This window comes from Saccopteryx leptura, chromosome 3 (genome assembly GCF_036850995.1).
Source record: "Saccopteryx leptura isolate mSacLep1 chromosome 3, mSacLep1_pri_phased_curated, whole genome shotgun sequence".
In the NCBI taxonomy this organism is placed as follows: domain Eukaryota; kingdom Metazoa; phylum Chordata; class Mammalia; order Chiroptera; family Emballonuridae; genus Saccopteryx; species Saccopteryx leptura.
The window spans coordinates 84,176,338-84,201,725 of NC_089505.1; the positions used below are offsets into that span (position 1 = coordinate 84,176,338).

The window sequence follows — 25,388 nt, forward strand, 5'->3', positions numbered from 1 at the left end:
CTTGGATCAGAAAGTAATTTTCTAAGAAAATTTCCAACTAATACAGAGAAAGCGAGGGGGGGGGGGGACACAACAATCTCCCACAGTGCCATGGCCTAGGGCAGTGACCCTGATAGTGTCCTTCTCAGGAAGCCAAAGGGGTGCAGAGAAGGACAGGACCCTCACTAAGGAAGACCCCATGAGGCCCCCCAGGTAGAACTCGGCAGGGTAATCTCCCACACAACTCCCTCCGTACAAAGGAACACAAGAAGGACAGTCACAGCACATGTGTTCTTTCTTGCACAAACCTCCTAGCCCCCAGGGAGGTGGCCCTGGGAGAGTGATGCAGGGTGTTGGGAGAGGAGGGAGAGTGGGGGGAAGTGTAGGACTCCAAAAAAACCTGGGCCTCCGCGGTGAGGTCAAAAGTGACTGGGTCCCTGAATGCAGCCCCCCACCGCCTGCACATCACAGTCCACCCAAGGGGCCCTTAAAGCCCCCAGAGATCAACACTGCCCTCGTGGGTCACTATCCTCCTCAGCTGGAGAAACATGGATCTTTATCCAAATGGATGAAAAAGTCAATGAAAACCAGAACTTATAAAAGCATGTCTGATACAATCACTACAGCTGGAGGCTGTCTGAGGCAATGAGGCGAGAAAATGAAACAGACCACAAGAGGAACAGGTAAGTGCAGGGGCAGATGACATGATCTTGTGTGCAGAGAATCAGAAGGGATCTACAGAAACCTGACTACATCCAACAGGTGACTTTATTAGCAAGGCTGCAGGAGACAAATCAATACAAAAATCAGCGATATTTGTTACCAGCGATGAACAACAAGAAGCTGAAATTTAAAAGCACCAGTGCCAGCAGCATTAAAATACAAAGCATGCAGAGATGCAGCTGAAAGCGTGAGAACTGCCTCCAGTTACAAGGTCATAAGTCCTGGGCTGTGCCAGTCAGCATGCAGCTTGGATGACTGTTGTTAATAACAACTGTCACATATTTGAAAGCTGCTCAGAGTAGGTTTTAAAAATTCTCACCCAAAGGAAAAAAAAAATCTATGACTAAGTGAGGTGAAGCTCATTGGGCACCACACACAAATGATCTAAAAGTGTGGTACTCCTGAAACCGATATAATGTTACATGTCACTTACACCTCAATAAAAAAGGGTGTATAATCAGTACTCAAAATGACAAAATGTTGCTGACAGAGAAGAGAGAAAACAAGGAAAGGGAAAGACACTGGTTGGTTGGTGTTCATGGATGGAAGGACAAGACACGGTCAACATCTCAGTTCTCCCCAAATCCAACAAACAACACCTCAGCAGACTTTTCTGTAACGATAAGCTGATTCTAGCAGAGACGGAGAAAACAAGGCTGAAGGACTCCACCACGATTGTCACCATGTGTTGTGAAGCTGCAGTGAGCAGACAGTGTGGCACTGACGCTGAGACAGACACACAGGCCCAGGGGACAGAAGGCACGCCTGCGCAGGGGCAGCCAATGGATTTTCAACAGGGGAAGGACCACCCTTTCTCGGACAGCTGGACAACCTGACAGCCACTTCTGAAAGGAGGAGGCTAAGCTCTCCTCGCACCCCAGGTGAATGTGGACTCAAAAATTACAAAACTTCTCTTCAACCAAGGAACACCGAAGAAGTCACACCGAGACTGCTTAGTGTATCCCAAGGTTCTCTTTACCAAGCCACAGTCGCAGAGCTCCAGGGAAAAGCAACCTGGTCTCATCTCTCCAGGCAGAGGAGAACAGAAGCTCCATATCCACGCATGCTGCAAATGGCTTTTCCAGTCTACCTGAATCATTACCAGCTAGAAGCAGCGGTCATTGGGACTTGGACATGAGCTGCAAAGTATAGAATGGTGACAACAATTCCAGTGCCATGCGGACTTTTCCTGTGTGGACTTTTCCTGGACTCCTGCTCCCTGTGACAGCTCCTAACAGACTGAACTGTGGTTGGGTTGCATTTTTCAGGGATTTGGCATGGTGATGGGGCCAACTTGGACTTGGTGAACATGTTAAGGACACTACTCTTTTATGGATTCTTGCTGTATTGGCCAAGAGTTTGCTTAAAGGCTTTTAATCACTGTAAAAAAAATAAAGACTGGGCCCTGGCCAGTTGGCTCAGCGGTAGAGCGTCAGCCTGGCGTGCAGGGGACCTGGGTTCGATTTCCGGCCAGGGCACATAGGAGAAGCACCCATTTGCTTCTCCACCCCCCCCTTCCTCTCTGTCTCTCTCTTCCCCGCCCGCAGCCAAGGCTTCATTGGAGCAAAGATGGCCCGGGCACTGGGGATGGCTCCTTGGCCTCTGCCCCAGGCGCCAGAGTGGCTCTGGTCACGGCAGAGCGATGCCCCGGAGGGGCAGAGCATCGCCCCCTGGTGGGCAGAGCATCGCCCCTGGTGGGCGTGCCGGGTGGATCCCAGTCGGGCGCATGTGGGAGTCTGTCTGACTGTCTCTCCCCGTTTCCAGCTTCAGAAAAATACAAAAGAAAAAAAAATAAATAAAAAATAAAGACTGGATAAAGAAGATGGGGCACATATACACCATGGTATACTATTCAGCTAGAAGAAATGATGACATCGGATTACTTACAGCAGAATGGTGGAATCTTGATAACATTATGCAGAGTGAAATAAGCGAATCAGAAAAAAACAAGAACTGCAGGATTCCATACATTGGTGGGACATAAAAGCGAGACTAAGAGACATGGACAGGAGTGTGGTGGTTATGGGGGGTGGGGGGAGGGAAGGAGGGAGGGGGGGATGGGTACAAAGAAAACTGGATAGAGGGTGACGGAGGACGATCTCTCTTTTGGTGATGGGTATGCAACAGAACTAAATGACAAGATAACCTGGAAATGTTTTCTTTGAATATATGTACCCTGATTTATTGATGTCACCCCATTAAAATAAAAATTTATTTATAAAAAAAAAATTACAAAACTTTTTTTTTTTTTTTTTTTTTTTTACAGAGACAGTGAGAGTCAGATAGAGGGATAGATAGAGACAGACAGGAACAAAGAGAGATGAGAAGCATCAATCATCAGTTTTTCGTTGCGAGACCTTAGTTGTTCATTGATTGTTTTCTCATATGTGCCTAGACTGTGGGGCTACAGCAGACCGAGTAACCCCTTGCTCTAGCCAGAGATCTTGGGTCCAAGCTGGTGAGCTTTGCTAAAACCAGATGAGCCTGCGCTCAAGCCGGTGATCTCAGGGTCTCGAATCTGGGTCCTCTGCATCCCAGTTTGACGTTCTATCCACTGTGCCACCGCCTGGTCAGGCAAATTACAAAACTTTTAGAGGAAAGGGATGGAGTGGCCTTGGGTCTGGCAAAGGTTTTTAAAATAGTAGGGCATGAAAAGCACAGACTATGGAAGAAACCGAACTTCATTACAATTAAAATCTTCTACCATTTGTCTGACCAGTGGTGGCACAGTGTCAACCCGTGGATCGAGTGTCAACCTGGAACAACGAGATTTCCCAGTTCAAAACCCCAAGGCTGCCGACTGGAGTACAGGATCACTGACATGATCCCAAGGTCACTGGCTTGGGGTGACCCCCCCCCAACCCCATCAAGACACATATGAGAAGCTGTCAATGAACAGCTAAAAGTGAAGCAACTACGAGTTGATGCTCCTCACACCCTCCCCCCAATCAAAACAAACAAGTAGCCTGGCCTGTGGTGGCGCAGTGGATAAAGCGTTGACCTGGAATGCTGAGATTGCCGGTTCAAAACCCTGGGCTTGTTCAGTCAAGGCACTCTGAGAAGCAATTATGACTTGATGCTCCCACTCTTCCCCCCTTCTCTATCTCTCTCCTCTCTCCTCTCTCTAAAAACCAATAAATAAAATCTTAAACAAAACACTCCCACCTCTCCCTCTCAGTCCCTTCTCTTCATAGCACTTGGAGCTACACGCCCTTAGGCTAACCCGAGTGGGGTCTGTCTCCTTACCTGTCCTAGAACTGAAGCTACAGAAATTGTTTTGTTTGGGGCTTTCAGTGTCTGGAATGTCCTCACTGTGCCCCTGAGTGTTCCTGGCCAAGGGGAGATGGCACACAGGCAGCCTCATACTCAAGGCTGGAACTCAAGGCACTGGCTGGTCTAGACATAGAAATCTGCTTGGTTTGCATGGGGTGAGCTCTCACAACCAGGTACCAGACGGGCAACCTGGGGTGGGGGTGCAAAGACCCAAGGACTGACCTGGCACATGATTCCGTTTGGAGCCAAAAGAAAGGGTCTGGAAAGAAGCTGGGGGGGTTGGGCACAGACCACTGGCCAGTGAGGGGCCGAAGGAATGGCCAGTGTCTGAAAGGCACTGGGAAAAACTGGTAAGAGATACAAGAAGGCCGGTTCTGGCTTGATGTACCATAGATAGACCCATTTACTTACTTATAACAAAGACTGTCCCAGACAAACAGCAGCCACCTATGGGCGTCAGCCCTGACTGCTCTGGAGCTCATAAACCAAGTCAAGCACCCAGCTGGGGGCGAGCTGTCCCACGTGGGCTTACAACAAACAGGAGACAGACTTAAAAATGAGTTATGAGCTGTCACCAAGAGGCCTTGAGGAGGCCCCACCCTGCTCACACAACAGCACAAGTGAAACAGCACACGAGTCTCCTCTGATCTGCGTATCAGGAAGGGCAAGGCCTTGCCCAGGGAGTGATGCTGGCATCTTGGACTTGACAGCCTGAGTTCCAGCAGTCCGGTGCTAGGCAACGGCCCGCAAGACACTGAAAGGGTCCCTGTCAGCCAAGTTGTGAGGGGGCAAGCTCTAACAAGGAAACAACCACAAATACTGGCACAAAGTGTTTCTGAGGAAAGAGAGCCCACGAGGGAAAAGCCAACCAACCATATAAACAGCTGTGACAGAGACGGCAAACACTACGACAGATGTTTACTTCCCACCCTGCAGGCGGACACTCCAGAGCCCCTGTTGCTGTTTGTTCTCTATGTACTTCTCTTTCCGCACAAGTAAGAACAGCAGACCAGGGCCTAGAAACAGGCAACCCTGTCCCGGACCAGGACACAGAAGAACAGAAATACATCCAGCAGAAGCAGCCCCCATCCCGCTGGGCCCCCAGCCCACAGCGCCAGGGCCTGTGGTGCCTGGCTCTTATCATCTGACTCACCCTCTCCAGGGGCTGTGAGGGCAGTGTCTAGGAGACTAGAGCCCAGGTTCAAGAAATAAGTATATTCTGCCTAGTCTTAGTAAAGTGATTCTCAAACTTTTTGAAGTCGGGGCGCATTTAAAATCCTACAAATAATTGTAGGCGCACTTTATACAAATTTCTGAGAAAAATGTTATAATAATTAAGTCAAATGTTAAAGAAAAAATATATAAAGTCCAAACGTGCTTTTATGGTAATTAAATGAAATAAATACAACAAAATTAAATTTATTCTGACATTAAAAAAACATTTTTATGTTACATTTTTTGAGTTACGCTTCTTAGAATTTGTAAAAAGGAGGGATTAAAAAATAAAAAAAATGACAAAAGTTATCTTTTTATATATATATAGATACATACTTAGTACAATTTAGTAAATTCGGCAGGTCCTGGAGCAAATGTGTTGTTTTTTCATGCTTGTGTTTATGAGAAACATGAGCCTGATGTGTCCTAGTGATTTCTTCAATGTTTGGGCATATATTTGAAAGGCAAACTCTCATTTCCTCATCAATACATTGAAGAATTTCTCTTTTTACTCTTAATTGTGTTGAGGGTAGAAAATCCTAATTCACATAAATAGGATGTTGAAAATTGTAGGAAAATGTTCTAAGCTTTTTAGATATTGCCACATATTCTTCTTTTATAGAAATCCAAAAGACTTCAAGAGACAATTCCTTATGTTTAATCATCAATCCACAATTGGTGGATACAGCTGCCAGTTCTTCTTCTTCTGTTAATGTTAAACCAAAATCACTTGAAGCTTCCAGGAATGGGTTTCTAATCCAAGCGTATTGTTCAGTGTTAAGTGATGGTAAATGCTATAAATTAAATCCTGCCCATCAGCCTTCAAGTCCTATTTTATTTACATTTAATTTTTTTTTTTTTTTGGAATTTTTTTTGTATTTTTCTGAAGTTGGAAACGGGGAGGCAGTTAGACAGACTCCCGCATGCTCCCGACCGGGATCCACGCGGCATGCCCACCAGGGGGCGATGCCCTGCCCACCTGGGGCATTGCTCTGATGTAACCAGAGCCATTCTAGTGCCTGAAGCAGAGGCCATGGAACCATCATCAGCGCCCGGGCCAACTTTGCTCCAATGGAGCCCTGGCTGCGGGAGGGGAAGAGAGAGAGAGGAAGGAGAGGGGGAGGGATGGAGAAGCAGATGGGCGCTTCTCCTGTGTACCCTGGCCGGGAATCGAACCCGGGACTCCTGCACGCCAGGCCGACACTCTACTACTGAGCCAACAGGCCAGGGCCTACACTTAACTTTTGCTCACTTCCAGAATCAGATTCTTCAATATCATGCTTCTTTTTGAGAAATCTATCCATTTTATTTGGGTGTATTTATCTAAAAATAATATAATGATGTATTAATAATAGATATTATATAATAATGATGTGTTAACAAAAAGAGTGGTATTTCTGTAATGAAATGGTATATTAGAGTAACTATATTTATTTTTATATCTGGGCACATGCCATGAACCAGTGCAGCTAGTAATTCCAGGTCCCGAGTGGGGACAGTGCAGAATTAAGAAAATAGCCCAAAAACAGCATCTTGCTTTATTTATAGGGCAAAGTGAGGCCATTAACAAATCAATGAGATCTTTGATCATGTTTCCAAGGCAACCCAAGCATTTTAACAAATGCAAAAAAACTCCACCATATATATCATCTTAACTTTACACCAAACAAAGGATAGAAGAAACTTGACTCCAGTCTTTCCCGGGAACAAGGCAGGTAGTGTAAACAATCCAGCACCACAGCTTAACAGTCTTTTGCAACCTAATCAGGCAAGTGAGGTGGGGGGGTTGGGCAGACTGTCAGCTTACAGCCAATCCCCCATACCTCTGTCCCCCAAAAATCTAAACTCCAAAAACCCTGTTGGTTTTCTGGTCCCCAACAGGCACATATTTCTCTGGAATACCACAGGCACACTTGGAGATCTAGGGTGCACCAATGCACCCTGGCGCACACTTTGAGAACCACTGTCTTAGTGTAACATTTTGTGCTATTCAAAGTAGCCTTAATTGGAACACAATATATGTTTAAAGAGAATAAATCAACTGGGCCCTTGCAGGTTGGCTCAGTGGTACAGCATTGGCCTGGCGTATGGAGGTCCGGGTTCAATTCCCAGCCAGGGCACACAGAAGCGTCCATCTGCTTCTCTACCCTTCCCCTTCTCCTTTCTCTTCCACTCCCGCAGCCAAGGCTCCACTGGAGCAAAGTTTGCCCAGGCACTGAGGATGGCTCCATGGTCTCCACCTCAGGTGCTAAGAGCTTGGTTGCTGAGCAACGAAGCAATGCTCTAGATGGGCAGAGCATCACCTCCTGATGGGCATGCCGGGTGGATCCCGGTCAGGCGCATGCGGCAATTTGTCTTTCTGCCTCCTACTTTCACTTCAGAAAAATAAAAAAAAAATAAAAAAGAGAGAGAGAGAATAAATCAATTGCCAACAGGGTTTGTTTTGGGGAGTGCAAGGCTGGCTCAATCAACGAAATGCAACTTAACAGAAAAAGAAAAAATCATCTGGTTACATGAATCGGTGCAAAAAAATGTATTTGACAAAACTCAATATCCATTTATGATAAAAATTCTCAGCAGCTAGGAATAAAAAGGAACATCCTGAACTTGATAAAGAATATCTACACAAAACCTACAGTTAACATCCTACTTAACAGTAAAAAAATAAATGTCTTCCCAACACTGGGAGCAAGACCGGATATCTGTTCTTACCACTCCGCTGGAAAGACTACAACACGAAGTCCTAGCCAGCCAAGAGGCAAAGCCGATGGAAACGGAAATGAAAGTGTCATTTACCATCACGTTAAAAATAATGACATAGAAATGTAAAAAACAAAACAAACAAACAAAAAAAATGTGTGGAGGGTTGGGATGCTGAAAACCATCCAACACTGGTGAGAAATTAAAGATATCAACCAGGAGAGATGTACCTGCTCCTGGGTTGGACGGGTCAACACAGTCAGCATGTCACTTCCCTCAAATTAATCTGTGATTTAACTCAAATACTATAAAATTCAGACAAGACTGTTTTGTAGAGATAGACAAGCTTCTTCTAAAACAGGCGTCCCCAAACTACGGCCCGTGAGCCGCATGCAGCCCCCTGAGGCCATTTATCCAGCCCCCCACCGCACTTCTGGAAGGGCCACCTCTTTCATTGGTGGTCAGTGAGAGGAGCACTGTATGTGGTGGCCCTCCAATGGTCTGAGGGACAGTGAACTGGCCCTCTGTGTAAAAAGTTTGGGGACCCCTGTACATGGAAAGTAAAGGCACTAGAATAGCTAACACCACTATAAAAAGAACAAGGGAGAGGCTAGCTCTCTAACTGTAACAATCAAGACCATGCTACATATTTGGTGGAAGGCAGAACCCAGATCCATGGCACAGAACAGAGTCCAGGGACAGACCCACACAAATGTGCTCAGCCGCCTGACCAGGTGGTGGCGCAGTGGATGGAGCGTCGGACTGGGATGTGGAGGACCCAGGCTCGAGACCCCAAGGTCACCAGCTTGAGCGCAGGCTCATCTGGTTTGAGCAAACACTCATGAGCTTGGACCCAAGGTCGCTGGCTCCAGCAAGGGGTCTGAAGGCCCATGGTCAAGGCACATATGAGAAAGCAATCAATGAACAACTAAGGTGTAGCAATGCGCAACGAAAAACTAATGATTGATGCTTCTCATCTCTCTGTTCCTGTCTGTCTGTCCCTGTCTATTCCTCTCTCTGACTCTGTCTCTGTAAAACAAATAAAATAAAAATAAATAAATAAAAACAAATGTGGCCCTGGTCGGTTGGCTCAGTGGTAGAGTGTCGGCCTGGCGTGCAGGAGTCCCAGGTTCGATTCCCGGCCAGGGCACACAGGAGAAGCGCCCATCTGCTTCTCCACCCCTCCCCCTGTCTCTCTTTTCCCCTCCCTTAGCCAAGGCTCCATTGGAGCAAAGTTGGCCCAGGCACTGAGGATGGTTCCATGGCCTCTGCCTTAGGCGCTAGAATGGCTCTGGTTGCAACAGAGTGACACCCCGGATGGGTAGAGCATCGCCCCCTGGTGGGCATGCCGGGTGGATCCCGGTCAGGCACATGCAGGAGTCTGTCTGACTGCCTCCCCGTTTCCAACTTCGGAAAAATACAAAAACAAACAAACAAACAAAAAAAACCCACAAATGCACTCAGCTGACTTTTGCCAAAGGCGCACAAGCAACTAGTGAGGAAAGATCTTTTCCGCAAATGGCCCTGGAGCAATCAGACATCCACAGGCAAAAAAGCAAACCTCATCTCTGGCTAGATTGCTCCGTCACACCTTAAACAAAACCAACTCAAAATGGATCAAAATGAATTATATTTAGCATAAGTCATAAACTATAAAACTCTTATGTAAGAAAATACAGGAGAAATTTCCTTGGGACTTAGGGCTAAAGAGAACTGTTTACACGATATAAAAAGCACAGTCCATTAAAGGTAAAAAAACAGATAAACTGGACTTTCTTCAAATTAGAAACTTGCCCTGTTAACAAGGCTTAAGAAACAGGATAGCTCGGTTGGTTAGAACATCATCCTGAAGCACAGAAGTTGCCAGTTCGATCCTAGGTCAGGGCACATATAGGAATAGATTTATGTTCCTGTTTCTGTCCCTCTCTCCCTACCTCTTTCTAAAAACTCCCTAAAGCAAGCTACAAAGATTAGCAGTAGGCACCAGGAGCCACTCAGTTCCTGGGCGTTGGAAGTGCTGCCCAGGGTGCTGCCCACACCCTGCTCCTCTTCTGCCTGGAGTCCCTGGCAATCACTGGAGGCTGGGGTCGGCCCGCAGCCATCCCAGGCTGCCAACTGCACCCCCTTCAATGAGACAGTGTGAAGTACCACCAAGGCACCTGCCAGGCTTTTCTGGGCCACTAGGCAAGTCCAGGACCTTCCCTTCCCGGTACTCTGCTGGTGGGCACTGGCTGTCAACACAAGACACGTCACCTCCACCTTTCAATGCTGCAACATCAGTGGCCTGAGGAAGGTGAAGGTGTGGCTGCAGCATGTGCAGATGCGGGTGGGCGGGACTAGAGGGAAGAGCTGGAGATCTTCACAGCCAGGGCCTGTCAGTGGGGACACAGCCCACCCTATCCCCGCCTCCTTCCCCTTGCTCAGAGGGATGGAGTTGGAGTACATCCCATATTGTCCTGAGTGTCACTGAGGACAACAGTGTCAACTCTCTTAAGAGTCCGTGATTGTCACCTGAGAAGAGAGATGTTTCTGCCTCTTCCTTGTCTCTGCCTGGCCTCCTAATGGTCTTTCAACATTTCATTTTTGTTGCCATCTCTCAATAAAGCAAGCAGTCTTCAAAAAAAAAAAAAAATTGTATTAAAAACAAAACAAAAAATAAGCTACAGACCAGGAGAAAATATTCTCAAACTGGAGAGCCATCAAAGAATTGGTATCTACCTGACCAGGCAGTGGCGCAGTGGATAGAGCGTCGGACTGGGATGCGGAGGACCCAGGTTTGAGACCCCAAGGTCACCAGCTTGAGCGCAGGCTCATCTGGTTTGAACAAAGCTCACCAGCTTGGACCCAAGGTCGCTGGCTCGAGCAAGGGGTTACTCGGTCTGCTGAAGGCCCACGGTCAAGGCATATATGAGAAAGCAATCAATGAACAACTAAGGTGTCATAATGACAAACTAATGATTGATGCTTCTCATCTCTCCATTCCTGTCTGTCTGTTCCTATCTATCCCTCTCTCTGACTCTCTCTCCATCTCTGAAAAAAAAAGAAAAAAGAATTGGCATCTAGAATATATAAAGAACTCTGAAAATGCAACAATAAAAATACACACAATCCAACTAGAAAATGGGCAGGAGAGTGAACAGACCAAAAGGATGTCTGAACAGTGAGTAAGCCCATGAAAGGACAACCTGGCTGTGAGGAAATGAAAACTGACACCACAAGGATGTCACCACACATCTACCAGAAGTGCCAAAATCATGAAAAGCTGGAGAGGGTGGGAAGAGCCAACCTTGCCAAGGAGAGGTACAGTCATCTGGAAAACAGTCTGACAGTTTCTCATAAAAACCAAACATACAACCTTGCAGCTGTACCTGGGCAGCTGTCCCAGGGGAGGCCTATGTACACAGGGAAACCCGCACATGAATGCGCACAGCAGCTTTACCAAGGGTCTTCCCGTGGGCAAAGGGCTGCACACACAGTGCCGCGTCCAACAATACAGCAACCTGCGACTGCTCGGATGGACCTCACAGCATCACACTGAGTGAAAAAGCCACTGTCAGAGGGCCACAGACTGAAGGACCCTACTGCACAACATTCTTGGAATGACACACTGCAGAGGGAACTGATGAGCGGCTACTGGGGAGTATGAACGGGGCCCGGCGTGGGCTGTAAAGGGCGGCATCAGGGGCACCCCTGTGTGACGAGCAGTCGCACAAATGTAAACACAGGTAACACTGCAGAGTCATGCTCAGGTGAAACTGGTGACATCTATCAAGGGTGTAGTTCACGCATTTTTCCCACACCAACTTCCTGGTGTTCACATTACTGTGCTAATGATATGTGAGACAACACAGGGAAGCTAGGGGACCGCATAAGACCTCTCTGTACCATTTTTACACGTTCCTGGAAGCCTATCAGTATTTCAAAACAGTTAATAAAAAAGGGTGGCCTGACCTGTGGTAGCGCAATGGATAAGGCATCGACCTAGAATGCTGAGGTTGCCAGTTCAAAGTCCCAAGCTTGCCCAGTCAGGGCACGTACAAGAAGCAAACTACCAGTTAATGTTTCCTGCTCCTCCCCCTTGCCTTTCTCTCTCTCAAATCAATAAATAAAATCTTAAAAAACAGTAACAAAAAACTAAACCAGCCCTGGTTGGGTGGCTCAGTGAGTAGTATGTAGTCCTGGCATTGCGGTCACAGGTTTGATTCCTGGTCAGGGTACAAATGAGAAGCAAGCAGTGAATGCACAACTAAGTAGAACAACAAGTTGATGCTTCTCTCTTTCTCCTTTCCCTCCTCTCTCTCCCTTCTCTCTCTCTCAAATCAATGGAAAAAGTTTTTGAAAAAGGGTAAACCAATCACAACCACAAAATGCAAATATACTTAAAAACTGTCTATACCCTTTAGACATTATCTAGAAGCTAATAACATTTACTTGCAAAGCCTAACTTAATGACCAGGCAGCAAACTACTTTATGAAATAATTATACTGAATATGAAAATCAGCTTTTAAAATTTATCTCCAGTATAATTTTTTTTTTTTAAGCCAGAGAGACAGAGAGAGACATTGAGGGACAGACAGGAAAGGAGATGAGAAGTATCAGTTCTTTGTTGTGGCACCTTAGTTGTTCATTGATTGCTTTCTCATATGTGCCTTGAGGGGGGTGTGCTATAGCAGAGCCAATGACCCCTTGCTCAAGCCAGGGACCATGGGCTCAAGCCAGGGACCATGGGGTCATGTCTGTGATCCCACGGTCAAGCCAGTGACCCCACGCTCTGATAAGCCTGTGCTCAAGATGGATGAGCCTGTGCTTAGCAACCTTGGCACTTTGAACCCAGGTCCTCCACATCCCAATCCAATGCTCTATCCACTGCGCCATCGCCTAGTCAGGCTCCACAGCATATTTTTTGACAAAGGTGAACAAGACTCACATTTAATTAAGGTCTGTTTGGTGTGTTAACTGTTCTAAACATACAAAATTCTAATTCTATCCAAGTTCATTGAAGTTCCTGACAGTAAGAACCTAATTTTAGGCAACAACTTCTGTGTGGGGGAATTTAATTAGAAAAAGTGCCCCATGGCTCAGTGGATAGAGCAACGGCCTGGCGTGTAGATGTCCCGGGCTCAATCCCCAGTCAGGGCACACATGAGAAACGAGTATTTGCTTCTCTTACCCTCTCTATCCCCCTTCTCTCTCTCTTCCCCTTTCACAACCAGCGTCTTGGCTGGTCCAAGCATCAGCCTTGGGAGCTGAGGATAGCTAAGTTAATTCGAGCATCAGCCCCAGATAGGGTTTGCTGGGTGGATCCTGGTCCCGGCACATGCGAGAATCTGTCTCACTATCTCCCTTCCTCTCACTTAAAAAAAAATAGAAAGAGAAAGAGAGAGAGAGAGAGAGAGAGAGAGAGAGAGAGAAAGAAAAAACAAAATTAAGAAAGAAAGAAAGAAAGAAAGAAAGAAAGAAAGAAAGAAAGAAAGAAAGAAAGGAAGAAAGAAAGAAAGAAAGATGGATCTGAAGCACAGTTACAAAGTATTCAGAGGTCAAGGGGTGAGGAGACACTCTGAAGGGCCAGTAAGTAAATGTATGAAGGATTTTACAAAAGTCACAGGCACACACATACACCTAAATCGTGATGTCCAGCAAGAGCTATCAATACATATTTGTTGAAATTGAATGAAAGTTTATTTGGTAACAGAAACGGGAAATCGTTCAACCTCACTAGTTAGCACCGAGTTGGAAAAAAAAGTCTCTCTTACCTCGCCTTCTCGTCTGCCCCTAATAACAATAGATAAAGCGCAATTATTGCAAGAATGTGGTGAGACTGGGCACTCACAGAACTTTAGGAAAATTCTATGGCCATGTGAAGCAAGAGCCTGACCTGCAACCCACACCTTCCAGGATCAGAGACCTGAAGGGGGCTTTGTGGAGAGGTGGCGGCACCCCTCCACGTACAGGTAAGGACACATGGATCTGTGCAGCCGGCCCTCACCCACCTTGCCCTGCTCACTGTGCCCCACAGTGAGCCGGCCCCCTTGCAGATTTCCCAGGCCACCTTCACCCTCTCTGCGCTGAATACTCGTATCTATCTGTTCCCATGCATTCAACTCAGAGGACAGCAAGGGGGGTCAGGGCGACAGTGCAAATGGAAAGCTACCAGCAAGAGACAAGCTGACAGTGCACCGGTGCAGGACTCGAGCCAAGCCGCAGTGTGTCAACAGGTGTAGGTGGGATGGAAGTGAAGGCCCTACAGGGTGGCATGCACCCTCCCCTTGCAGATCCCACTAACCACTGGAACAGCAGGGCCTGCAGAGAAGCCGTGATTTCAGGTAATCAAGACATAGGCCTGACCTGACCAGGCGTGGCGCAATGGATAGAGTGTCGGACTGGGATGCGGAAGGACCCAGGTTCAAGACCCTGAGGTCGCCAGCTTGAGCGCGGGCTCATCTGGTTTGAGCAAAAAGCTCACCAGCCTGGGCCCAAAGTTGCTGGCTCAAGCAAGGGGTTACTCGGCCTGCTGAAGGCCCACGGTCAAGGCACATATGAGAAAGCAATCAATGAACAACTAAGGTGTTGCAACGAAAAACTGATAATTGATGTTTCTCATCTCTCTCTGTTCCTATTCTTGTCTGTCTGTCCCTATCTATCCCCTCCCTCTGACTCTCTCTCTGTCCCTGTAAAAAAAAAAAAAAAAAAAAAAAAAAAAGACATAGGCCTGACCTAAGCCGGTGGCGCAGTGGATAGAGCGTCAGACTGGGATGTGGAGGACCCAGGTTTGAGAACCCAAGGTCGCCAGCTTGAGCACGGGCTCAACTGGTTTGAGCAAAGCTCACCAGCTTGGACCCAAGGTCGCTGGCTGGGGTTACTCGGTTTGCTGTATCCCCACGGTCAAGGCACATATGAGAAAGCAATCAATGAACAACTAAAGTGCCACAAGGAAGAACTGATGGTTTTCATCTCTCTCCGTTCCTGTCTGTCTGTCCCTATCTATCCTTCTCTCTGACTCTCTGTCTCTGTAAAAAAAAAAAAAAAAAAAAAAAAAAAAAGAAGAAGAAAAAAAAGACATAGGCTTGATACCAACTCCCACAAAAAATTCACCTACCTTTTCTCAAACGCTACACTCAGTGACATCGACTCTTTCGTTTCACTTAACAGGGGTGCAGGTCAGCTCCTCCTACTTGTCAGCCACCTGTGCTCCCCAAGAATGCTCCCTAGCTGGCTGGGGTGGGGACCCTTGTCACTGTCTATGAATCGCACGCAACTCGTGCTACGAACAGAAGCCCACCTGTAAGTTCAAAGAGGAAAACACAGAACCATCCGAGAGCCCATCTCCAAGCGCAACCCCTGGGTTTCACTTGCTCCGTCCCTTGGTGGCGAGAGCAAAGGTGATAACGAGGAAAGGGCTCGGCGAGCAAGTTGGGACAGAGGTCAGGAAGGACCACGGATGGGGGTGGGGGCGGGACTCCAGGGAGGGACCCTGAAGGGCGTCGTCCAAGCAGAGACGCGAGCGACGAGAACCGCACCCCGCACGGATGCCAGAGCCTGCAGGTCAGACGGAGTGGCCCGGGGCCACAGGCGACGGGGCGACGAGGACTGCTTATTCCAGACCAAGCCCGGCCGGCGCCCAGTGCAGAGGCCCTGGCAAATGGACGCCGACTGGCCGCTGCCGAACCCCTGAGCAGCTTGCCCAGCAGCGTCTCCGGGGCCGGGTGGGGGGTCAGCCCACGTCCGGGAGACGCTGCATTCCGGGGACCGGAGCAGCGGCCCGGGCCTCCGGGCGTCCACACACCCCCGGCCCCGCGACCCCAGACGGCGGGGCCGGGCCGAGGGGCAGCGCGCACTCACCGTTCGCTGCTGTGGTAGCATGCGGGGCCGTCCGCTCGCTGGGCTGCGTCTGCGCACTCTGCCGCCCCGCCGCCGCTCGTCGTGGCTAGCCGGCCCCCGGCGCCGCGGCCGACCCCAGCCCCATGGCCGCCCTGACCGCGGCGCCGGCCCGCCGAGCAGCAATGCCACCGCGCCGCCAGTGCGCTCGCGCGACTCTGTCCCGCGCATGCGCCTCGTCGTTCTTAGATAGCCGCGCCCCGCTGACGTAGAGCAGACCAGCCCCGCCCCCCGCATATTCGTATCCGCCCACACCGCACACGCGGTGGGGCGCGCCTGACCCTTGGCTGCAAGGGGCGGTGGCCCCAGGGGCGAGCGGAGGGACTGTGGCTATCCCGGGAAGACTATCCCTGTTCCTTACCTTGCCGCGTCAGAAGCATGTGTGCCCGCCCTCCGAGCCCCCTTACCCTGATGCTGACCCCTATCCCACCCCGCTCCCCTCTACCGAAGCCCGGGCAAGCTCACTGCAGGCCCCCAGGAGTGGTGACATCACCCACTGAGGATTCTATGACTACTAGATGTGACTCTGCTTAGAAGGAACATGTTTCGGGAAAACAAAACTAAGTGAGAGAGAGCACCTGCGATAGAACCACGCCCCTAGGCTGTCAGTACGGCTGGAGGGAGCTGGCCTTGCCCACCCTAAGCAGCCTGGTCCGCCCTTACACACAACAGGACCTCAGGGCCTCTGGGCCGGAGGTCTAAAGGAGGCCCTTGCGGGTGACCTCCCAAAACTATCCTCCCCTCCAGGACTGGAGTACCCAGAGAGGAGGAAGGGGCCAAGGTCACAGTGACTACCTTGTAGCTTCTGGTGGAGCTGCCTCTTCTTGCCTCTGGGAGCACGGGAGGATTCTCCCAAGGCTTCCTGAGCTGAGGGTCACCCACAAACGCATCCCGGAGTCATGTTCCAACAGTGTGCCAGGAACACCTCTGTGAATAGCTGCAGGGTCACTACAGGTTGAACCTAGGCAATTCACTGCTGTGTACTTTGTAACCTGCCTGGTTTCCCAAACGCCAGCCACCATTCCTTCTCTACCCTGGGGTCCCCCAACACGGGCCACCCCACCTCTCTGCAGCACCCATATCCTCAGGTTTCCCCAGTCCCCCATACCAGCTGTTGTCAGTCTTCTCTGGCTGGGACTCCTGGCCCTGTGTCCATTGACCTGGAACACTGCTAGTCACAGAAAAAGACATGTCTCATTGCTGTCTTGAGACAATTGGACAGTGGGGTCACCAAGGGTGAATGGAAGAGGGGCTCAAGGATGACGGGAATTTGAGGGGATTTCTCAAGTTCTGTAACTTCCTTCTGATTGTTTTGTAAACCCTACCACTTCCCTAAAGTGATCGCCAGCCACATCTACAGAAGGAGATGCCTTTTGAGTTGCATTTTTGGACCAAAAACATTATTAACGTGTTGATACTAATGCTTGACCTAGCACTCGCTACCTCCTGAAAAACTTCTAGAGCAGGACAGTCTGCAGAGAAGGCACCATGGCAGGCATGCGTTTGGGCGCTGCTACTAGCTAAGGTGACATACCAGTCACCCTTCCTGTGTACCCTTTTCTAAAGGGAACTTGTGCAGGTACATATCTGTAATCACAATAAGCCTCTGTCCACCCTGATCTTGAGACATCAGGCAGGAGCACTTCTTCATTTCACACATGAGAAAATGGGAACTTCAGGCCCCAGGACCACCCTGGGGATCCAGAGGCCTGGAGCTCACACCCAGCGCCAAACACAATAACAAGGCCCATGCTGGGAGGGGTGTCTTAGGGCCTCTGGGAGGTTCCTCTAGGAGTTGTCACTTGGGCAGAATCCAAAGGCTGAGTCTAGGCTGTGCTGAGGAGAGGGAAGGGCCAGCAGCAGGAGAGAGTCCAAAGTCAGGGTGGAGATGGACGCTAGACAGGCCAGTTTGGGCTGCATATAGGATGTGGGGGTGGCATTCTGCCTCAGAGGGGCTCAGGGGTCTGGAAAGGCAGAAGAAAGTCTTCCTCCTTTCTGGCCAGGCAGTAACCTTTTCCAGTAGCCAGAGCTGCAGACTACTTTAACATAATTTCAAATTTCTTTCTTGGTATTCTTTAAGCTTTTTTTTTTTTTTTTTTTTTAGTTTAGAGGGAGAGGAACAGTAATTTGTCCCTGTATGTGCCCTGACTAGGGATCGAACTGACAACATCTGAGCTTTGGGATGAAGCTCTTAACTGAAGGGCTTCTTTTACCTTTTCTTTCTTTCTTTTTTTTTTAAATTGATTTTAGAGAGAGAGGAAAGGTGAGAGACAGAAACAGATGTTTCTGTATGTGCCCTAAGGATCAAAATGGCAACCTTTGCATGTTGGGATGCTGCTGCTTTAACCAACTGAGCTATCCGGCCAGGGCTCTTTTATCTTTTAAAAAACAATTTAATTTGATTCTTAGAGAAAGGAAGGGAGACAGAGGTAGAGAAACATCGATTTGTTGATCTAGTCATTCTTGACATCGTTTGACTTTTTTTTTTTTTAGAGAGTGGGAGGGGAGAGGGGAAAAGATGAGAAGTATCAACTCAATAGTTACTGCACTTGAGTTGCTCAGTGATTGCTTCTCACACGTGCCTTAAACAGGGGGCTCCAGCGGAGCTAGCAACACCTTGTTCAAGCTAGCACCCCACGCTCAAGCTCAATGAACCTGCGCTCAAGCCAGCGACCTTGGGGTTTGGCACCTGGGACCTCAGAATCCAAGGTGAACATTCTATCCACTACATCATCACCGGTCAAGCTCATTGGCTGATTCTTGTTTTTTGTTTTTGTTTTTGTTTTTTTGTATTTTTCTGAAGCTGGAAAGGGAGAGAGACAGTCAGACAGACTCCCGCATGCGCCCAACCAGGATCCACCCAGCACGCCCAACAGGGGCAATGCTCTGCCCACCAGGGGGCGATGCTCTGCCCCTCCGGGGCGTCGCTCTGCCGAGACCAGAGCCACTCTAGCGCCTGGGGCAGAGGCCAAGGAGCCATCCCCAGCGCCCAGGCCATCTTTGCTCCAATGGAGCCTCGGCTGCGGGAGGGGAAGAGAGAGACAGAGAGGAAGGAGAGGGGGAGGGGTGGAGAAGCAAATGGGCGCTTCTCCTATGTGCCCTGGCCGGGAATTGAACCCGGGTCCCCCACATGCCAGGCCGACGCTCTACCGCTGAGCCAACCGGCCAGGGCCATTGGCTGATTCTTGTACATGCCTGATCAGTGACCAAACCCACAACCTCAGTATGTCGGGACAACACTAACCAAATGAGCTACCAGAACAGGACCAAAATTCTTTTTCTTAAACATGGTTCCATAGTGTCTAAGCTTCACCCCCCAAACCTGAACCAACTCTCCTCTGAATAAAAGTTGAAAGATGGGGGATAGTAGGGTAAATGGGGTGGCTGGTGGGAGAAGCAGGGAGTCTGGGCCATGGAGGTATGGAGTGGGGCCGTGGTCTAACGCTGAACTCACAGCAAGGGCAGGGGCACCCTGGCTCTAGGGTGCAGGCAAGGGGCGCCCCAGGCTCTCAAGATACAGGGAGTAGAAAGGGTGCTTCTCTTTGGGGTCCTGCTCTCAGTTCTGGGAAACTGGCCTCAGCGGTGCCTGTCTGGAGTGAATGTGGTGACCAGAGGCTGCCCAGCACCAAGAGAAAATGGCCAGGAGCCTGGATGGCAGGGTTGGCAGGGAGGGACAGAGGCTCCCTGTGGAGGGGTCTCTGGATAGTAGCCAGATATCATCTTGTTTCTTCCCCCAGCCTCTGGCCTCCAGACAGCTGACCCAGGACAAGTCAGGTCCTAGGACAAGTCCAGTCCTAGGACAAGTCTGGCTTTACCTAGCCCTCCCCAGGGTGTCTAAAACAGCGATTTCTACCTTTTCCAAATCATTGCATACATAAACTAATTGCTAAAAGTCTGTGGCAGACCAAACAATGTATTTTTTGCCAAACTGACAAAAAAAAAAAAAAAAAAGGTATAGTTTTGATCCATTCACACCAGAAGGCTATTGTGTTAGTGGTCATTTTTAAATTTGACAATCTAAGGCAGCGGTTCTCAACCTGTGGGTCGCGACCCCCGCCGGAGTCGCAACCCACAGGTTGAGAACCGCTGATCTAAGGGAAAAGAGGTCAGTCAGTGCCCCTTAACTAGTTAGGTGTTGCGTGTTAAAAATTCTTGCGGTGGCCTGACCTGTGGTGGCACAGTAGATAAAGCGTCAACCTGGAAACACTGAGGTTGCTGGTTCAAAACCCAGGCTTGCCTGGTCAAGGCACATATGGGAGTTGATGCTTCCTGCTCCTCCCCTTCTTTCTCTCTCTCCCCCCCCCCCCTCTAAAATGAATAAATAAAAAAAAAAAAATTCTTGCAGCACCCTAGTTGATATTGCTGTTTTAGAAGAGTCCACTGGCAGTTAGTCTCAGTTTGGCCTGGTTTTAGGACACAGGGATGTGGGGGCAGGGCTTCTTCCTGCAGACCCACTAAGTGTCAGGCACAATTCAGACAGGAACAAAACCTCCAATGGGCCTAACCAGGCGGTGGCACAGTGGATAGAGTGTTGGACTGGGATGCGGAAGACCCAGGTTCGAGACCCTGAGTCGCCAGCTTGAGCATGGGCTCATCTGTTTTTTTTTTTGTTTGTTTGTTTTTTGTATTTTTTTCTGAAGCTGGAAACGGGGAGAGACAGTCAGACAGACTCCCGCATGAGCCCGACCGGAATCCACCCTGCACGCCCACCAGGGGGCGATGCTCTGCCCACAAGGGGGTGATGCTCTGCCCCTCCGGGGCGTCGCTCTGTCGCGACCAGAGTCACTCTAGCGCCTGGGGCAGAGGCCAAGGAGCCATCCCCAGCGCCCGGGCCATCTCTGCTCCAATGGAGCCTCGGCTGCAGGAGGGGAAGAGAGAGACAGAGAGGAAGGAGAGGGGGAGGAGTGGAGAAGCAGATGGGCGCTTCTCCTGTGTGCCCTGGCCGGGAATCGAACCCGGGACTTCTGCACGCCAGGCTGACGTTCTACCACTGAGCCAACCGGCCAGGGCCGGCTCATCTGGTTTGAGCAAAAAAATTCACGAGCTTAGACCCAAGGTCGCTGGCTCAAGCAAGGGGTTACTCGGTCTGCTGAAGGCCCATGGTCAAGGCACATATGAGAAAGCAATCAATGAACAACCAAGGTGTCGCAATGCACAACGAAAAACTAATGATTGATGCTTCTCATCTCTCCGTTCCTGTCTGTCTGTCCCTGTCTATCCCTCACTCTGACTCTGTCTCTGTAAAACAAACAAACAAACAAAAAAAAACACCTTCACTGGGTGGTGCCCTTCTTACCAGGGTGCTGGGGAAGGGACACGCCCTGCGCAGAGAATTGCGTGTGTACCAGGGTTGCCAGAGGGGGGTGAATGAAGACGAGAAGGTGGGGGGCAAAGGGGTCAGAGCAGGAGTGCCTTTGCCTGTCCCACATGTTGGGGGGAGGGGGAGGGGCTCAACCTGAGCACAGGCCCTCTGACCGTTGGCAGCCCTGGATTGGTCAAGGAGGCGGGCCCGGGTGTGGGGGGGCGCCCCCAGGAGCCACTGGTAGCGGCTGCTTGGGCACACCGCGTCGTGGGCTCTGCGCAGGTGCTGGGCAGAAGGGAAGCATGCTCCCCGCGCAGTGGACACGGAGAGCAGACAAGCACCTGGTGTCGAGGTTGCTGACCACGAGCAAGGCACGCAGACGCCGCGCTGCCCCCTGCAGTGTGATCAGAGGCTGCGTCGGGGCACTGCAGGGGCACTGGAGGCAGGGCTCCCAAGGAAGCATCAGGCCTCGCTGGCCAGCAGCTCTGGTGCAGTGACATTTCAGAAGGCAGTGCTGTTAAAATTTGCACGGAAGTCTTACTTCAGGGAGGATGTTGGGGCACCCTGGACTGTGCACCGGTTGGGAAGAGGGGGAGTTGCCCCCCCCATTTCTGTAAGTGGCAAATCCAGGGCCCTGCTGCTGCTGCCTCCTCAAACAGCACACCTCCCACCCAGGCAGCCTTCACTTACTTAGGAGGAAGTGCCAGCCTCCACACTCAGGCACCAGTGACCTTTAACCTCACCCAGCAGGGGACAGTCTGCCAGAGGAGGGGGAACCTCTCCTTGACTCACACCTGCTATGGCAGCTTTTTCTGCTTTGGTGGCAGAGGCTTCCTTTTTCTCACAAGATGCAGCTCTCTTTATTCAGATGAAGAGTGCTTTCAGAGGGGACCTTGTCTGTGGAGTAATGTCCTCAGAGATCTTCTGGGTGGAGAAGAGGAAGGGCCAGCAGCTGGGGTGCTGGAGGACAGCCACTTCCGGAGGGAACAGGACTGTGTGGGCAGTGAGTGACAGGTGGACAGGGCTACGAGGCGCATGTTGTCTGAAGAGGACCCAGCACTCCTTTCATGGATTCTCTGTGATGCGGATGAAAGATGGGGTGGGTAGCTTAGGGCTGGCTGAGGCAATGCCCACCAACAGCTGGTCAGACCGAAGTGCACAGGGCACGGCGGCTGGTGAATAAGCAGCCACACCCAAGTCCCTCATGTCAAACTGCTTTATTACATCTTAAATAACAGTACAGTTTAATACAGGGTCTATCTTGCATCCAGCTTCCTTGCAGTACACTGACTGAAAATTAAATACAAAAGGAAAAAGAAAGGGCAGGTACAGACAGCTCGATGGAGGTGTCGACGGGAGGGTTTCCCTTCGATTCCCTGCCAGGTCCGGGCTACCGCGCCTCACAGCAGTTTTTATGGGAGGTTGCAGACAAACTGGGATGAGAAGCCTCTACTGCTGCCATGGGGAGTGCTCGGGTAGTGGGAGCCACAGCACTCCTGTCCAAACACTGCTGCTGGACACTGGCCCAGAGGAAACCATGGAAGTCTGTGTGTTAGAAAAGTGATTGGCCTCAGATGCAAAAGGCTGGTTCCACGGGAGACGGGCTATGAGGAGCCAACAGGGGAAGGCTGGGGTCTCCGCTCCCTGCCCCCCCCTCCCGAATCCAACAGCAATCATTTGGAACAGGACTTTTTTTTTTTTTTTTAAAGAAATAAAGGAAATAGTGACTTATCCTGCTACTCAAGCGTGTTGAGCTGCTGACTGTACTGCTTCCGGTGCGTGCAGAGTAGCAACGACAGTGGACAGAGCTGCAATGGTTACAACTTTAAAGAGGTTATTTCTTAAAAGAAAAAGAACATCGAAGGAAGGAGTCCTATATGCACATTTGAGCATTTCTACAGCATGCGAGTCTAAGAGTTAACCCACCCAATATGGCAAACGATCAAATTTTTTAAAATTTAACTTAGAAAGTTTGAGATCATTATTTTCAAAACATTGATTTGTACATTGTTTCATACACAAATAATTGACTGACTATCCAAGCACAGGACGGGCACCTCTCTTGAAAACAGAGGTTCTGATGGTTGGGGTGGGGCACAGGGTAGTGTTAGGCTATTATTATGAACTTCCCCCCAACTTCACAAGGAAACCCAAGGTGAGATTAAAAACTGAACTGAAAAGGCAGAGGGGACGGGGCAGGAAGAAAAGGTGCCTGATTGGACTCTGCTGGTCACCACGCACTCAAGACCACCAATAGCATGTGCTCGGTTCCATTCTGTTTTCTGTGCCATGTCTGTGCACAACAATTATGTGACACTAGACAAAAATAAAAAAACCAGGGACTAAATTTACATCATTAACAATTTCAGAGAGACTGCATTAAATCCTCTCTCTGTTTTACTGAACATAAAGATACTTTAAAAAGGAAACATGAGTGTTTTGAAAATCCTGTTACATTTAGAATCCTGAAATTTAGAACCAATTACTATATAAAGTCCTTTACTTGATTTGCATGAACATCACAAAACAGGATCACTGATCTAAAATTCAAATAAACTAGTGACCAGATGTCTGTCTCACAGTGCACTCAAGTTTACTCTCTGGTTAACTTTTTATTATAGTATTTCCTTTTTTAACTTCAAGACAAAAAGCAAACGAAGACAATGGTCCCGGGAGGAATGCACGGCTCGTCGAGTTACAGCGGACTCTTCTCTTCGTGGATTGTGCTCTTGGTTTCAGCAGTAAGTGAAGGAAAGATCTTGCCCTTTTGAAGTTCGGAGGGGGAGGGCGCCCACGTTAGTAGGGGTGGATTGGAAATGCTATCACTGTAACACGTCAGGGTGGAATGGTCTTCCAGTCACCATGGCGTCCACCTGCTGTTTAAAACAGAGTGTGAAGAAATGTCAAGAGACCACGTGTATAAACTCAGACCCACCATTGGAATACGGCGCCATCTGGGTGTGGGGCCGAGGCACACTTCTCAGCTTCATATAAAGGCTCACCTTAACCACAACTCCCATCAACTTAACATCATGATTAACCAGCCAGGAACCATAACCTCACATGCGTTAGGGGCACTTGGGCTGCTGTTACCTGTCGGTGTTAGTTCCAGATCTTGAGGAAGCTATCCCAGGACCCTGTCGCCACAGCCATCCCATCGTCAGTCACCCCCAGGCAGCTGACACGGTTGTCATGCCCGGCCAAGACACCTGGGAGCAAATGAGAGCACAGTCACTCCAAAGCCCAGAAGTGTTCCACCTTGCAGTGATGTGGTGACACTGTGCAAGGTAGGGTGACATATGAACTTGCTTAAGGGGACCCAGAACCCCTGCAGGCTGTCCTTGCAATGCCTCAGGGGTTCATAAAGGAAAGAACTCCAGGAGGGAAGGTCTGGTCCAGGTGGAAGTTAAACTGAAGCACGTGGTCTCTCTCCACCAAGGGGAGGGAGGATCAATGCACTCCTCTTTTAACAGCATGGGCACACCTACAGCCTGCAATAAGTGTCCAAACCAAACAGAAACATATTAGAGAACCCATGATTAACCTGTTATAGACACAGCACAATGACAAGAACAGCACAACAACAGATAACCCAGGGCCTCTTCCACCAACTCCTATGCACTCACAAAGGTAAGAAGCCCTAATAAAAAACAGAACAAAAAACAAAACAAAACAGAACAAAGCCTGACCTGTGATGGCGCAGTGCACAGAGCATCGACTTGGAACGCTGAGGTTGCCAGTTCACAATCCTGGGCTTGCTCGATCAAGGCACACATATGATTGATGCTTCCTGCTCCTCCCTGCCCCCCTTTCGCTCTCTCTTTCCCTTCTCTAAAATCAATAAATAAATTTTAAAAATCTTCAAAAAAAAAAAAAAAGGGGGACAAAGCCATGACCTGATAGCTCAGGAACTTAAGAGCGCTGTCCTGATGCAACAAGGCTGTGGGTTTGATTCCTATGCAGGGTAGTTGTAATAATCAAGCAATGAATGCATGAATAAATGGAACAAATTCATGTTTCTCTCTCTCTAAAATCAATTAAAAAAAAAAAAAGAACAAAAATCACTATTTTTTTTTACATATAATTGACTGGCAGCAATTATAACATGACAGCATAAGACTGTGACCTCCCCTGGGGCCTAGCACAAGGCATGGACCACAGAACACGGGGCTGGTGTCAGACACCACAGTAAGGGTCACATGCAGCAGTCCGTGCTTTGATATTCATCAGGCAGTGTGCCACTTTCTTCCAGAGGAAGAATCTGAGGGCTCATTCCAGAAAGCCATGGCCCATACCAGATGGTTTATCTGGTTTGAGTGT

General features: G+C 49.3%; 2 protein-coding genes across 8 annotated transcripts in view; both read right to left on the bottom strand.

Annotated features, from left to right (window-relative positions):
* Positions 1 to 15,938, bottom strand: part of NADK (NAD kinase) — a 28,881-nt gene extending 12,943 nt beyond the window's left edge. Inside the window, exon 1 of one of the 2 annotated variants that reach the window (XM_066374815.1) lies at positions 15,731 to 15,938. The gene's annotated coding sequence lies outside the window, so the exon portion shown is untranslated. The remainder of the gene's footprint in view (positions 1 to 15,730) is intronic. The other variant, XM_066374814.1, reaches the window with a different exon arrangement.
* Positions 15,939 to 22,270: 6,332 nt separating this feature from the next.
* GNB1 (G protein subunit beta 1) overlaps positions 22,271 to 25,388 on the bottom strand; it is an 89,848-nt gene continuing 86,730 nt past the window's right edge. For all 6 annotated transcript variants that reach the window (XM_066374817.1, XM_066374822.1, XM_066374820.1 and 3 more), the window contains 2 exons: positions 24,162 to 24,277; positions 22,271 to 23,944 (listed from right to left, as the gene is read on the bottom strand). In XM_066374817.1, coding sequence (XP_066230914.1) covers positions 24,171 to 24,277 — 107 coding nt within the window. In that variant the 3' untranslated portion in view covers positions 22,271 to 23,944; positions 24,162 to 24,170. The remainder of the gene's footprint in view (positions 23,945 to 24,161; positions 24,278 to 25,388) is intronic.